The sequence below is a fragment of the Protomyctophum bolini genome (genome assembly GCF_963924005.1).
Source record: "Protomyctophum bolini genome assembly, chromosome: 14".
NCBI classification, from domain to species: Eukaryota; Metazoa; Chordata; class Actinopteri; order Myctophiformes; family Myctophidae; genus Protomyctophum; species Protomyctophum bolini.
The window spans coordinates 307,359-321,867 of NC_137875.1; the positions used below are offsets into that span (position 1 = coordinate 307,359).

The 14,509-nt window shown below is 44.0% G+C and overlaps 1 protein-coding gene across 4 annotated transcripts in view; it reads left to right on the forward strand.

Annotated features, from left to right (window-relative positions):
• LOC308327757 (bone morphogenetic protein receptor type-1A-like) overlaps positions 1 to 14,309 on the forward strand; it is a 50,403-nt gene extending 36,094 nt beyond the window's left edge. Inside the window, exons 10-14 of one of the 4 annotated variants that reach the window (XR_013965213.1) lie at positions 438 to 735; positions 4,037 to 4,212; positions 5,034 to 5,164; positions 8,427 to 14,055; positions 14,086 to 14,309. Coding sequence is in view for 1 of the 4 variants with exons in the window: in XM_080781289.1 (XP_080637415.1) it covers positions 438 to 735; positions 4,037 to 4,212; positions 5,034 to 5,164; positions 8,427 to 8,552 (731 nt within the window). In the remaining 3 variants the exon portion in view is untranslated. Of the gene's footprint in view, positions 1 to 437; positions 736 to 4,036; positions 4,213 to 5,033; positions 5,165 to 8,426 lie in introns of all 4 variants that reach the window. The other 3 variants (XR_013965214.1, XR_013965215.1, XM_080781289.1) reach the window with 3 other exon arrangements.
• Positions 14,310 to 14,509: the final 200 nt, after the last annotated feature.

The window sequence follows — 14,509 nt, forward strand, 5'->3', positions numbered from 1 at the left end:
TAAACCATGTGTTGTGGTTGTAGGTTTCATCCTAATGTAGTAAACCATGTGTTGTGGTTGTAGGTTTCATCCTAATGTAGTAAACCATGTGTTGTGGTTGTAGGTTTCATCCTAATGTAGTAAACCATGTGTTGTGGTTGTAGGTTTCATCCTAATGTAGTAAACCATGTGTTGTGGTTGTAGGTTTCATCCTAATGTAGTAAACAATGTGTTGTCGGCTGCAGGTTTCATCCTAATGTAGTAAACCATGTGTTGTGGTTGTAGGTTTCATCCTAATGTAGTAAACCATGTGTTGTGGTTGTAGGTTTCATCCTAATGTAGTAAACCATGTGTTGTGGTTGTAGGTTTCATCCTAATGTAGTAAACCATGTGTTGTCGGCTGCAGGTTTCATCATATAGTATTAAACCACGTGTTGTCGGCTGTGTGGCGGTTGCAGGTTTCATCGCGGCGGACATCAAAGGCACCGGGGCGTTCACGCAGCTGTTCCTGATCACGGACTACCACGAGAACGGCTCGCTGCACGACTTCCTGAAGCTGACCACTCTGGACACGGCCTCGCTGCTGCGTCTGGCCTACAGCGCGGCCTGCGGCCTCTGCCACCTCCACACGGAGATCTACGGCACGCAGGGCAAGCCCGCCATCGCCCACCGAGACCTGAAGAGCAAGAACATCCTGATGAAGAGGAACGGGACCTGTTGCATCGCAGACCTGGGCCTGGCGGTCAAGTTTAACAGGTTAGAACGTAAACCTGAACCTAACCTAAACCTAACCTGAACCTAACCTAAACCTAACCTAAACCTAACCTAAACCTAACCTAAACCTAACCTGAACCTAACCTAAACCTAACCTAAACCTAACCTGCTGCATCACCGACCTGAGCCACGGAAGCTCTGATCATGAGTAAAATATAAATGCTTCCGTCGTACAGTCTGGAGCAACGGAAGCTCTGATCATGAGTAAAATATAAATGCTTCTGTTATGTACCTGGCCTAGGGGGTGTCAATATACACAACAAAAAACAGGGGAGACGCAGTTGACCAAAGAAATAGAATTTATTAACTAAACAAAACTGTAAATTAAGGAACAAATCATGATGGAACCGATGAAGTGTGGAGATCAGTAGTCAGTGGTGTAGTGCGTGTATGCATGAGTGAAATGTATGTGTGTGCGTGTTGTATGGATTAACATACATGTTGAGAAGTGTGCATGGTGGAGTGCAGGAGGCAAATGAAAAGAACAGATCTGTGGAAGGACTGGGGAAGCAGGCATTTATAGGGCGTCGACACCCGGGCCCAGGTGCGAGCCACTTAGGCTGAACATCATGTCTAGCTCTGCTCCCCAATCCTATTGGATACAAAGAACAGAGGTTACTATACGGCAAACCGTAAACACAACATATACCTAAACCAGACAACTATAGAGTAATATACATATAACACAATATAGGGAACCGTCACACTTCCGTCGTACAGTCTGGAGCAGGGGTGCCCATTACGTCGATCGCGGTCGACCAGTCGATCGCAAGCGCTGCGCAAGTAGACCGCTTGGCCCTGACATGAAAAAAAAAAAAAGAAAACAATCCTCGAGTCGCCTCGGGCAGGCGGAGGCTTTAAAACCCCCCACAATGCAGTGCCTTGTTTTCAAGTGTAGGGAACGTCGGGTCTGTTATTGTTAAACAAACAAATTAAAAGGATATCTATCCATCATTGTTCATATAGCAAGATGCGCGCGGCAAAGAAGCCTAAAACAAATCACTTCCATGCAGAGTGGGAAGAAGATTATTTTTTCACGATGTCACATTCCAAGTCCAACTGCGTTTGCCTTACTCGAGCCCATCGCTACATTCATGTGCTTCCCATTCAGAAGCTGATGTTGATTCCATTGCCTCGAAAATAGCAACACTTTTTAACATGAACTCTTCTGCGTTGGAGAATGAGATCATGGCACTGCAGGCTGACATCCAGTTAAAGTTGCGCGCCCGCGATGGAGAGTTTTGTAACTTACTCGTGAAGGAAAAGTATCCAAACATCAGGACTTGTGCAGCCTCGCTCACAGCGTTATTTGGCTCCACATATTTATGTGAATCAGCGTTTTCCCACATGAAGATAATTAAGTCCAAATATCGTTCCACGTTGACGGACGATCATTTGGAGGCCTGTTTAAGACTAGCTGTCAGCAGTGACTGTCCGGATTACGCAGCGCTGACGGACTCCATTCAGTGCAAGGCTGAAAGCAGTCATCTGATTAAAGGGATAGTTCAGATTTTTTTTAACTTAAATTGTATGAAATACTTTCCATTAATAGTGGTTGCAACTGTAGGCCTATTAATTGATTACCAGAGTCCTGTGGTAGGAGTTCTGCTCTGGTTGAGTTGAGTGCATTATTCCTTCATGTGATTGTGTATGCTTTTTATGTGTGATACTTTTAATATTTGTAACATTTTATGAGCAATATGTTATTACAAATTGAAATTGATTGACGTTATTACAAAGAGTAACTTTAACAAAATAAAGGTGGTAAATAAATAGAATTGATTGATTGAAACAGTCCTAATGCCTTAATGTTATTTATTTTGAGTATTTTAAGTAATGGGATAATATTTCTTTGGTTGGTAGATCACCTTGAGCTGGCAATTTTAAAAGTAGACCTCAAGTCAAAAAAGTGTGGGCACCCCTGGTCTGGAGCAACGGAAGCTCTGATCATGAGTCAAATATAAATGCTTCCGTCGTACAGTCTGGAGCAACGGAAGCTCTGATCATGAGTAAAATATAAATGCTTCCGTCGTACAGTCTGGAGCAACGGAAGCTCTGATCATGAGTAAAATATAAATGCTTCCGTCGTACAGTCTGGAGCAACGGAAGCTCTGATCATGAGTAAAATATAAATGCTTCCGTCGTACAGTCTGGAGCAACGGAAGCTCTGATCATGAGTAAAATATAAATGCTTCCGTCGTACAGTCTGGAGCAACGGAAGCTCTGATCATGAGTAAAATATAAATGCTTCCGTCGTACAGTCTGGAGCAACGGAAGCTCTGATCATGAGTCAAATATAAATGCTTCCGTCGTACAGTCTGGAGCAACGGAAGCTCTGATCATGAGTCAAATATAAATGCTTCCGTCGTACAGTCTGGAGCAACGGAAGCTCTGATCATGAGTCAAATATAAATGCTTCCGTCGTACAGTCTGGAGCAACGGAAGCTCTGATCATGAGTAAAATATAATGCTTCTGTCGTACAGTCTGGAGCAACGGAAGCTCTGATCATGAGTAAAATATAAATGCTTCCGTCGTACAGTCTGGAGCAACGGAAGCTCTGATCATGAGTCAAATATAAATGCTTCCGTCGTACAGTCTGGAGCAACGGAAGCTCTGATCATGAGTCAAATATAAATGCTTCCGTCGTACAGTCTGGAGCAACGGAAGCTCTGATCATGAGTCAAATATAAATGCTTCCGTCGTACAGTCTGGAGCAACGGAAGCTCTGATCATGAGTCAAATATAAATGCTTCCGTCGTACAGTCTGGAGCAACGGAAGCTCTGATCATGAGTAAAATATAAATGCTTTCGTCGTACAGTTCCACACTCTATAGAACACGTGAGACTAGAGCATCACTAACCCCTCCTCTGTATTTACATAGCTTACTATAATAATAATAATAATAATAATAATAATAATAAGCAGCTTACTCTCAATATAAAGAAATGCAACCTGGGATAGTTCCACACATTGGAACTATCCCATTGAGACAAAGTGGGGTGCCTATGGGCTATAGTTCCACACATTGGAACTATCCCATTGAGACAAAGCGGGGTGCTATGGGCTATAGTTCCACACATTAGAACTATCCCATTGAGACAAAGCAGGGTGCTATGGGCTATAGTTCCACACATTGGAACTATCCCATTGAGACAAAGCAGGGTGCTATGGGCTATAGTTCCACACATTGGAACTATCCCATTGAGACTGAATGAGCACTTCCGCATTCCATTGTTAGAATGGGAGTCAACACTAACCACCTCCTCTCTGTTTCTCCATAGCGACACCAATGAGGTGGACGTCCCCCTGAGCACCAGGATGGGCACACGGCGCTACATGGCTCCGGAGGTGCTGGACGAGACGCTGAACAAGAACCACTTCCAGGCGTTCATCATGGCCGACATCTACAGCTACGCCCTGGTGATCTGGGAGATGACCCGGCGCTGTGTCACTGGAGGTACACACACACACACACACACACGCACACACACACACACACACACACGCGCACGCACACACACACACACTTGCCATGTGGAAAATAATCGATACGTATCAAACTATCAATACAGACGTGCGCGATGCGGTTCATTCACTTTGGTTGGGTTTGACCAGATGAAGAGCCTCGGAATAGGCTCGAAACGTCGTCAATAAATTCACCTTTTTGTATATGAGTGCGTGGATTCCCTTCTCTTCCCATTAATGACAGATATAACATGCTTGAATACGACAGGAAGCACGCACATCAAAAATACGCACAATGAAAAAAAGGAAGCGATCGATGTCCGCACACTGAATAGTAGCCTCGGAAACCCAGACCTTTTTATTTCCAGGGAGAGAAAAGAAATAAAGTCTAGGTCCGAGTTCACTTCAATTCGGCATAGAGCAGCGCAAACGAACGTCCATCACTCTCTGCTGATTTCTGATCGTCTGCACCTTTGTTAAATTGACACACACACATACACATACACACACACACACACACACACACACACACACACACACACACTCCTCTCTCTCTCTCTCTCTCTGTCGCTCCAACTAATCAGTCTCATGTCGCACAGCTGTGTCTAGATTCTAGACACCTATGCCATAGAAAGCATAGGTTGACCCCAGGCTAACTGAATAGTAGCTCCCAGGAAAATGTTTTTTTTTTGTAACAACGTTTCGACCACTGTAAGTGGTACCTGACGAAGACTTTTTCAGATATAACATGCTTCACACATATATCATAACATATAATAACATGTTTAACATGTTAATGACATTGTTTTAAAGGCATGGTGGAGGACTACCAGCTCCCATACTACGACATGGTGCCCTCAGAACCGTCCTATGAAGACATGGTGGAGGTGGTGTGTGTGAAGGGACAGCGCCCCACGGTGTCCAACCGGTGGAACAGCGACGAGGTGAGACATCATGACATCATCGATCCTTTCGGGCGATAAAATTATATCCAAGAAATAAAACGATATCCAAGAAGGGATAATTAACACTAAATAAAATAAAACGATATCCAAGAAGGGATAATTAACACTAAATAAAATAAAACGATATCCAAGAAGGGATAATTAACACTAAATAAAATAAAACGATATCCAACGGATAATAATCAGCCGAGAGGATGATTTTAAACGCAGAGGTAAAGCCCATTTCGACCGAGACCGATTCCACAAATGTCTTCTAAATCCTGACAGCTAAAAATGCTCACTCTGAAAGAATATATATTCAAAGATTTGCGGCACATTTTCACGATTTTTGTAAAATAGCAGACCTACAAGCTCGTAGCGCGCCACTCTGTGCCACGCTATGAGCTTGTAGATCTATTTTTCAATAGCTCCCCGTGTCCCCTAGGGTAGATACCCTCACAAAAACATGCAGTAATCCTGGTCTCTAAACTGCCTCCCCCTGGCCAGCCGGGGCGCCTGATGGAGGGGAAAGGAACTGGTTGGAATAACGTGTTCCTTCCACGCGCTACATCCAACCAGGGAAACTCCCCCCTGTCAGGTGTAAAGGAGCAACTTGGACACTCAGGCATGAAGGGAGCATGAGTTAAGTCCGTTGCTCTCCCCAGGTTGGCGGAGGGTGTGTAGAGCCCAGGATCACAGTAGATGATTGGCACAGGGGTGAAAAATGGGTTACAAAATCGTGGGATAAAAAATATATTTAAAAAATATATATATATATTTTTCAATAGCTAAAGTATAACATAATGCTTAAAACACCAAAAGGGGTTCCCGCCCAAAATGGGTTAATGAAGATCCATTCTTGGTCGTATGACAGAGTGTAACTACGATGGAGTATAAATAAATACATTACATTTACATACCATCCTGGGACATTATTATTATAATAACATTATGCATAAAGCTGCACACATCCCAGACTCTCCCTTCCCTTTGCAGTCAGAACTACAGACTCACTCCCAATCTAAACTATGAAATAAACTTCCCGTTACAGTCAGAACTACAGACTCACTCCCAATCTAAACTATGGAATGAACTTCCCATTGCAGTCAGAACTACAGACTCACTCCCAATCTAAACTATGGAATGAACTTCCCATTGCAGTCAGAACTACAGACTCACTCCCAATCTAAACTATATGGAATGAACTTCCCATTGCAGTCAGAACTACAGACTCACTCCCAATCTAAACTATATGGAATGAACTTCCCATTGCAGTCAGAACTACAGACTCACTCCCAATCTAAACTATGGCATGAACTTCCCATTGCAGTCAGAACTACAGACTCACTCCCAATCTAAACTATGAAATAAACTTCCCATTGCAGTCAGAACTACAGACTCACTCCCAATCTAAACTATGAAATAAACTTTCCATTGCAGTCAGAACTACAGACTCACTCCCAATCTAAACTATGAAATAAACTTCCCATTGCAGTCAGAACTACAGACTCACTCCCAATCTAAACTATGGAATGAACTTCCCATTGCAGTCAGAACTACAGACTCACTCCCAATCTAAACTATGAAATGAACTTGGTGTTAGCATTATGTTATACTTTAGCTATTTAAAAATAGCAGATCTACAGATCTGTTATGCCTGTAACATGCATGTTGTAGTATTTAGATGGTTCTGTTATGACTTCTCCTCTGCATGCTGTAGTATTTAGATGGTTCTGTTATGACTTCTCCTCTGCATGCTGTAGTATTTAGAGGGTTCTGTTATGACTTCTCCTCTGCATGCTGTGTTTAGATGGTTCTGTTATGACTTCTCCTCTGCATGCTGTAGTATTTAGAGGGTTCTGTTATGACTTCTCCTCTGCATGCTGTAGTGTTTAGATGGTTCTGTTATGACTTCTCCTCTGCATGCTGTAGTGTTTAGATGGTTCTGTTATGACTGCATGCTGTAGTGTTTAGATAATAATAATAATAATAATAATAATAAAACTTTATTTGTATAGCACCTTTCATGACATGAAATGCAGCTCAAAGTGCTTTACAGAACAATGGCGAATAAAAAAGAAAAGCAAGGTAACGACATTAAAAAAACAAGCAGTAATGCAATACAGTGAGGACATGACTAACAAAAAATAAAATATCAATTAAAAGAAATGTTGTAGAAGTGGGTCTTGAGCTGAGCTTTAAAAATGTCTACAGAGGCTGCCTGTCGAAGGTACAGTGGGAGCTTGTTCCATGCCGACGGCCCGTAGAAGCAAAAAGCTGCTTCCCCGTATTTTTTAGTTGCCATTTTTTTAGGCAAAGCGAGCAGGCCAGCAGTGGAAGACCTTAGGGGGCGGTTTGGGACACATTTAGGCAGGCAGTCATGTAGGTAGGAAGGTGCGAGACCATTGAGAGCTTTATACACAAGTAAAATCATTTTAAAATCAATCCTAAAAACAACCGGAAGCCAGTGCAGTGAAGCCAAAACTTCTCTCATCTTAGTTCTAGTTAAAACTCTGGCTGCTGCATTTTGGACAAGTTGTAATCTGTCGGTTGTTTTCTTAGGCAGTCCTGAAAAAAGTGCATTGCAGTAATCAAGCCGAGAAAAAACAAAGGCGTGGATTAGTGTTTTTGCATCGTCCAAAGACAAATAGGCTCTGATTCGTGCAATATTTCCAAGGTGAAAAAGGCAATCTTGGTAACATGATTAATGTGTGAATTAAAATTCAATTCAGAATCAATAATAACCCCCAGGTTCTTTACTGTACTGTTACTTTCTACAGTCAGGTTGCCAAGTCTGCTTATTATTGATTCTTTCTGCTCGCTAGAACCGATTATGAGAACTTCTGTCTTATCCTCATTTAGCTTGAGAAAGTTCTCACTCTGGTTCTGTTATGACTGCATGCTGTAGTGTTTAGATGGTTCTGTTATGACTTCTCCTCTGCACCGAGTGGCGCGCTTCGAGCTTGTAGGTCTGCTTTTTTTTTTTAAATCAAAGAACCACTGACATAGAAACATAGCTTTTTCAGAAAACTGTCAGGATGTAGAAGACATTCTTAGAATCTGATCTCAGGTCAGAATGGGTTAAGACTAGCGTCTGATAAATGACTAATTGTAGTGTGTGTGTGTGTGTGTGTGTGTGTGTGTGTGTGTGTGTGTGTGTGTGTGTGTGTGTGTGTGTGTGTGTGTGTGTGTGTGTGTGTGTGTGTGTGTGTGTGTGTGTGTGTGTGTGTGTGTGTGTGTGTGTGTGTGTGTGTGCCCTCAGTGCCTGCGCGCCATGCTGAAGCTCATGTGTGAGTGCTGGGCCCATAACCCCGCCTCCCGCCTCACCATCCTGAGGGTGAAGAAAACCCTCGCCAAGATGGTCGAATCACAGGACATCAAGATATAAGCCCCGCCCACTCCCTAAGCCCCGCCCGCCGCTTCCGCTAAGCCACACCCCCCTCCGCTAAGCCCTCGCCAAGATGGCAGAGTCCCGGGACATCGAGATCTGATCACGCCCCCTCTCCTCTAAGCCACACCCCCTTATGCTAACCCTCGAATCACAGGACATCAATACATAAGCCCCGCCCCTTACATAAGCCCCACCCCCTTCGTCTAAGCCCCGCCCCCTCCGCTAACCTTTTCCCAAGATGGTGGAGTCCCAGCTCATCAAGATATGGCCCCGCCTCCGCTCCACTAAGCCCCGCCTCCCAGTCAGTCAGTCCCAGGACAGCAATATCTAAGCCACCCCCCCCCCCCCAAGCCACGCCTCCTCTCCGCTAAGCCCCGCCTCCCAGTCCCAGGACGTTGGTGTGGTCGGTTGGCCTTAACGACGCTTCTGTATCGAGAGGTTGTGGTCTGGGCCTTAAGCCCCGCCCCCCCTCCGCTAAGCCCCGCCTCCCAGCCACACAGAGAGACGATGAACTTCACAGATGGTCCTGTTGTGTCCATAGGACCATCCCTCCTTCATCCAACCTTCATGCAACCATCCGACCTTCATCCAACCTTCATCCATCATCCATCCAACCTTCACCCAACCACTCCACGCTGGTGACCTGAACGTGACATCGGACGGACGGACAGATGGACATACGGACGGACAGATGGACATGACAACATGGACGGACCTAGTGCTTCCATTCCGCGCTCGCTCTCTCTCTCTCTCTCTCTCTCTCTCTGTTTGTGTTGGGGAGACCATTCAGAGGACTTGTAGATCTGCTTTCTGTGAAAGCTGGACAACTCTGACCTCTGACCTCTGAACTCCAGATGGTTGGAAAAAACGACTGGAAACTTTTTTTTTGGGAGGAACTGAAACAAAGTGACCGAAATATATACAGCCTGTGTATAAATGTAACTGAGAGCGAGCCTGTGGAACCAAATGGACCCCCCAGCGAGCCTGTGGAACCAAATGGACCCGCACAGCGAGCCTGTGGAACCAGATGGACCCCCCAGCGAGCCTGTGGAACCAAATGGACCCGGACAGCAAGCCTGTGGAACCAGATGGACCCCCCAGCGAGCCTGTGGAACCAAATGGACCCGGACAGCAAGCCTGTGGAACCACATGGACCCGTAGAGCGAGCCTGTGGAACCAAATGGACCCGGACAGCCGCTCGCTCTCAGAGTTAAGGTGGTTGCACACTGGATGTTTTCGGAAAAAAACGCAAAAAATCCGAAAGATGGTGGCCGGTGTGTAGAGGGACCTTTACAGTGAGACGGTGAACCAGCGGAGGGAATTAGGGGCGTGGCCTAAATGAGAGAGGGGTGTGGCCTCTAGGAGAGAGGGGCGGACCTTAAGGACGGGAGAGGGGAGGAGCTTCATTAACGGCGGTGTCCTTCGGGGCGCGAGCGACATGGGGAGGGAGGGAGGGGGGGTGGTCTCTCCTGTCATTGGCCTAAATTGGGGAACGAACCCCAACCGAAAAGGGAGCAGAAACAACAGATTAATGTTCAAAAGGAACTCAGACAATAAATATATGAACCTCTGAGAGTTCCACCCAAGAGGTACAAACGCTGCATGGTGCATTTATACTGAAGCGCCTTCATCCAAGACGCTTTACATAGACTGTGCATTGCATTCACCCATTTTCTCACACACACACACACACGCACACACACACACACACACACACATTCATACACACACACAGGGATCGATCGAACCGTGTTTCCCATCCGGCCGCTTTACCCTTGAGACACAGGAACTAAAGGAACTCCACAAAGTTCCAACAGGAACTCGAGGAACTCCACCCAAAGTTCCAACAGGAACTTCAGACTGATATTGTCCTCAGAGAGTTCCAAACGCTGCGTATTGTCCATCCTTCACTACAAACACGGTTAAAACAGAGAAACGCTGCGTATTGTCCATCCTTCACTACAAACACGGTTAAAACAGAGAAACGCTGCGTATTGTCCATCCTTCACTACAAACACGGTTAAAACAGAGAAACGCTGCGTATTGTCCATCCTTCACTACAAACACGGTTAAAACAGAGAAACGCTGCGTATTGTCCATCCTTCACTACAAACACGGTTAAAACAGAGAAACGCTGCGTATTGTCCATCCTTCACTACAAACACAGTTAAAACAGAGAAACGCTGCGTATTGTCCATCCTTCACTACAAACACGGTTAAAACAGAGAAAGAAAGAAAGAAAATGCCAAGTTTTATTTTTTATTTTCTCTCTTCAGGACATCGACTTCTTCTTCTCCTTCTTCTCCTTCTTCGTCTTCGTCTTCTTCCTGCCATATTGAAATATCTCTATATATATATATATATTATTATCTCTCTATTCGCTCTTTAAAAGTAGAGTTAATTATGAAATAAGGTACTATAATTATATGTGAATTTAAACATGTAAATACATGGTGTATTATAGCCTTAGATTAGTTAGAGATGGAGAGTTATCGTTGCAGGCCGAGGTGTATAAACGTCCAAAACCCTTCCTTCTGTTTAGATCCAACAGACCTTCTCTTCCATGGGGTTAGGAGATCTCTTCCTAGCTCTGGTGTTAACACTATGTTACTTATAGCTCTGGTCCACAGTGTTAACACTATGGACCAGAGCTAACAGTAGCATAGTGTTGAGGAAAAGGCCTTCTAACACTATATGGACCAGAGCTAGCTATCTTCCATGGGGTCTGTAGGTCTCTTCCATGGGGTCTGTAGGTCTCTTCCATGGGGTCTGTAGGTCTCTTCCATGGGGTCTGTAGGTCTCTTCCATGGGGTCTGTATATTTGCTGTGGTGTAACCGGTGCTTCCTGCAAACAGAGCGAGTGTTCCTCCAAAGGTTTTCATGTCAGGGATGTTCGTAATGCCGTCATTTAAAACTTTTTCATGTTTTTTATTTTATTTTTCATTTGTATTGTTTTTGTATCTAGAAGTCCTACATCGCGCTACCATGTCACACACAAGCAGCACACATGGCCGACATACGGGTGTGTAGATCGGCAATTTTTATTGCTATAACATTTTTGACATTTATCCTAAATGAAAGTGAAAAGTAACAGATAAGGTTTCCACCTTATCCATTACACCATTACATTACCATTACATTACATTACCATTACATTAACATTGTTGTGTATTTGGTCACGATTTTGAAAGAAGTAAACAAGGTTTTGTGCCAACATGGACACACACATCACTACAATACTAGACAACATGGACACACACATCACTACAATACTAGACAACATGGACACACACATCACTACAATACTAGACAACATGGACACACACATCACTACAATACTAGACAACATGGACACACACATCACTACAATACTAGACAACATGGACACACACATCACTACAATACTAGACAACATGGACACACACATCACTACAATACTATAGACACACACATCCCCTAGAGAGAGATAGAGAGAGGCAGTGTGCCTTTGGGATTACAAACATGGCAGTGTGCCTTTGGGACTACAAACATGGCAGTGTGTCTTTTGGGACTACAAACATGGCAGTGTGCCTTTTGGGACTATACAAACATGGCAGTGTGCCTTTTGGGGCTACAAACATATGGCAGTGTGCCTTTTGGGACTACAAATCAACATGGCCGCCGCTCCATGTAAGGCATCTCGATGGTTGGAACCACTTCAGTCTGATATACGTAGAGGTGCGGGGGGGGGGGGGTATAATGAAAATCTGTTCTTTTTATTTTATTTTATTTTTTGCGGTTTGAAAACACTGCATGTCGTCCAGAGATGATGTCGTCACTCATGTTGGAATCCTACCTGTCTCCCGTCCTGTCTGTCTGTCTGTCTGTCTGTCTGTCAGTCAGTCATGTGGTTACCATGGCTACATCTACAGCTGAGTTTCCATCCAACTGATTTTAAATCGGCGTTTCTCCAACTTTGTTGTGCCAGGGACCCCCATGGGACCCCATCTGAAAAGGCCTTGTGCCAGGGCCCCCCATGGGACCCCATCTGAAAAGGCCTTGTGCCAGGGCCCCCCATGGGACCCCATCTGAAAAGGCCTTGTGCCAGGGACCCCCATGGGACCCCATCTGAAAAGGCCTTGTGCCAGGGCCCCCCATGGGACCCCATCTGAAAAGGCCTTGTGCCAGGGCCCCCCATGGGACCCCCATGGGACCCCATCTGAAAAGGCCTTGTGCCAGGGCCCCCCATGGGACCCCATCTGAAAAGGCCTGACAGTAAGGTTTCCCCTGGACTCCATTTATTAATGTGTTTAATATTGACAGTAAGGTTCCCCCTGGACTCCATTTATTAATGTGTTTAATATTGACAGTAAGGTTCCCTTGGACTCCATTTATTAATGTGTTTAATATTGACAGACTTGTTTCTAGATTTGTGTCAAAGAGCATCCGTTTAATGGAGACTCACTGTGTTTGCAAGAAAACATGAAAAATGGACCAGTTAGTGACATCTGGATTGGGGCCAGATTAGGTCAAACCAAGACTAGTCTCATCTGGCCCAGAATATCGCCTGATTTCAACCAACACAAATTCTGCCCAAGTAAGAACGTGTTGTAAAAGAGATGAATCAGAGAGAGTCCGATCGAGGCCAGATTATCTGTAAATCATATCATAGCTAGTCAGATCTGGCCCAGAATAATCTATTATTTCAACAGAGTGAAGGTTGGATTCACCGAAAGAGAAATTCTTGGCCGAAACCGAATATAGGAAACAGTTGGCCGAATATCCGAATAATATGATTAATATTATATCTCTTTTTTTTCCTACCATTGCTGTCATGGCCGTACCTTAAAGCTACCCGATTTATGGCAAAATAAATGGTTATGGCAAAACCTCATTTAAATAATAATCTCTATTATGGGTCCATAAAACATTTATTCGCCTCTTTTGAATGCATTAATTGCATACACTAGTCGGTGATATATCTTCCGCAATTTTAGCCATTTTCTGCCAAATATTTTCTGCGGCCGAATATTCGGTGCACCACTAGTTAAGGTTAGTAAAAGACATGATTCCAGTCAAACGCAGTGTCTCTCCACTCTGGAACAATATCTTAAGTATCCTACCAGGTCTTATTACTTAACTTAAGACCTGGAGGCGTGGCCAATGCTCTTTGGCCACTCCGAATAGCCAAATAATGGCATTGATCACGCCTCCAGGTCTTAAAAGTTAAGTAATAAGACCTGGTACTTAAAGACACACAAAAATACAGCCCAGTGTCTCTCCATTCTGGAACAAAATGAACAGTGTCTCTCCATTCTGGAACAAACTGAACACCGTGTCTCTCCATTCTGGAACAAACTGAACACCGTGTCTCTCCATTCTGGAACAAAATGAACAGTGTCTCTCCATTCTGGAACAAACTGAACACCGTGTCTCTCCATTCTGGAACAAAATGAACAGTGTCTCTCCATTCTGGAACAAACTGAACACCGTGTCTCTCCATTCTGGAACAAAATGAACAGTGTCTCTCCATTCTGGAACAAAATGCAAGTACTGAAAACACCGCTGTAGAAAAACGCTTCTGTAATGTGTATAAAAGATAAGTGGAATCTTCAGTGTGTCTTTATTTGTACAGCCTCTGGTTGGTGCCTTATTATTATTATTATTATTATTATGAGTTTTACCCAGAAAAAGGAAAGGAAAAAAAAAAAGTTCACAGTCTTCTGTCCAATGTATCGATTTTTAAGTAAAAATAAACTTATTTTAGTACAACAACGTCAAGGTGTGTGTTTTTATTTTTGGATGATCCTGTTCCCGAACTCCTGTTGGAAAGACTTGATTTATTTTTAATTTAATTTTTATTATGGATGTCCCAAAACACTTTTCTTGTTCACGATTCGATCCCAATACCACCATTTCTGTGTTGGCTGATACCGAATACCGATAGTGTCGTGATCTCGTGTTGTGTTTAATAG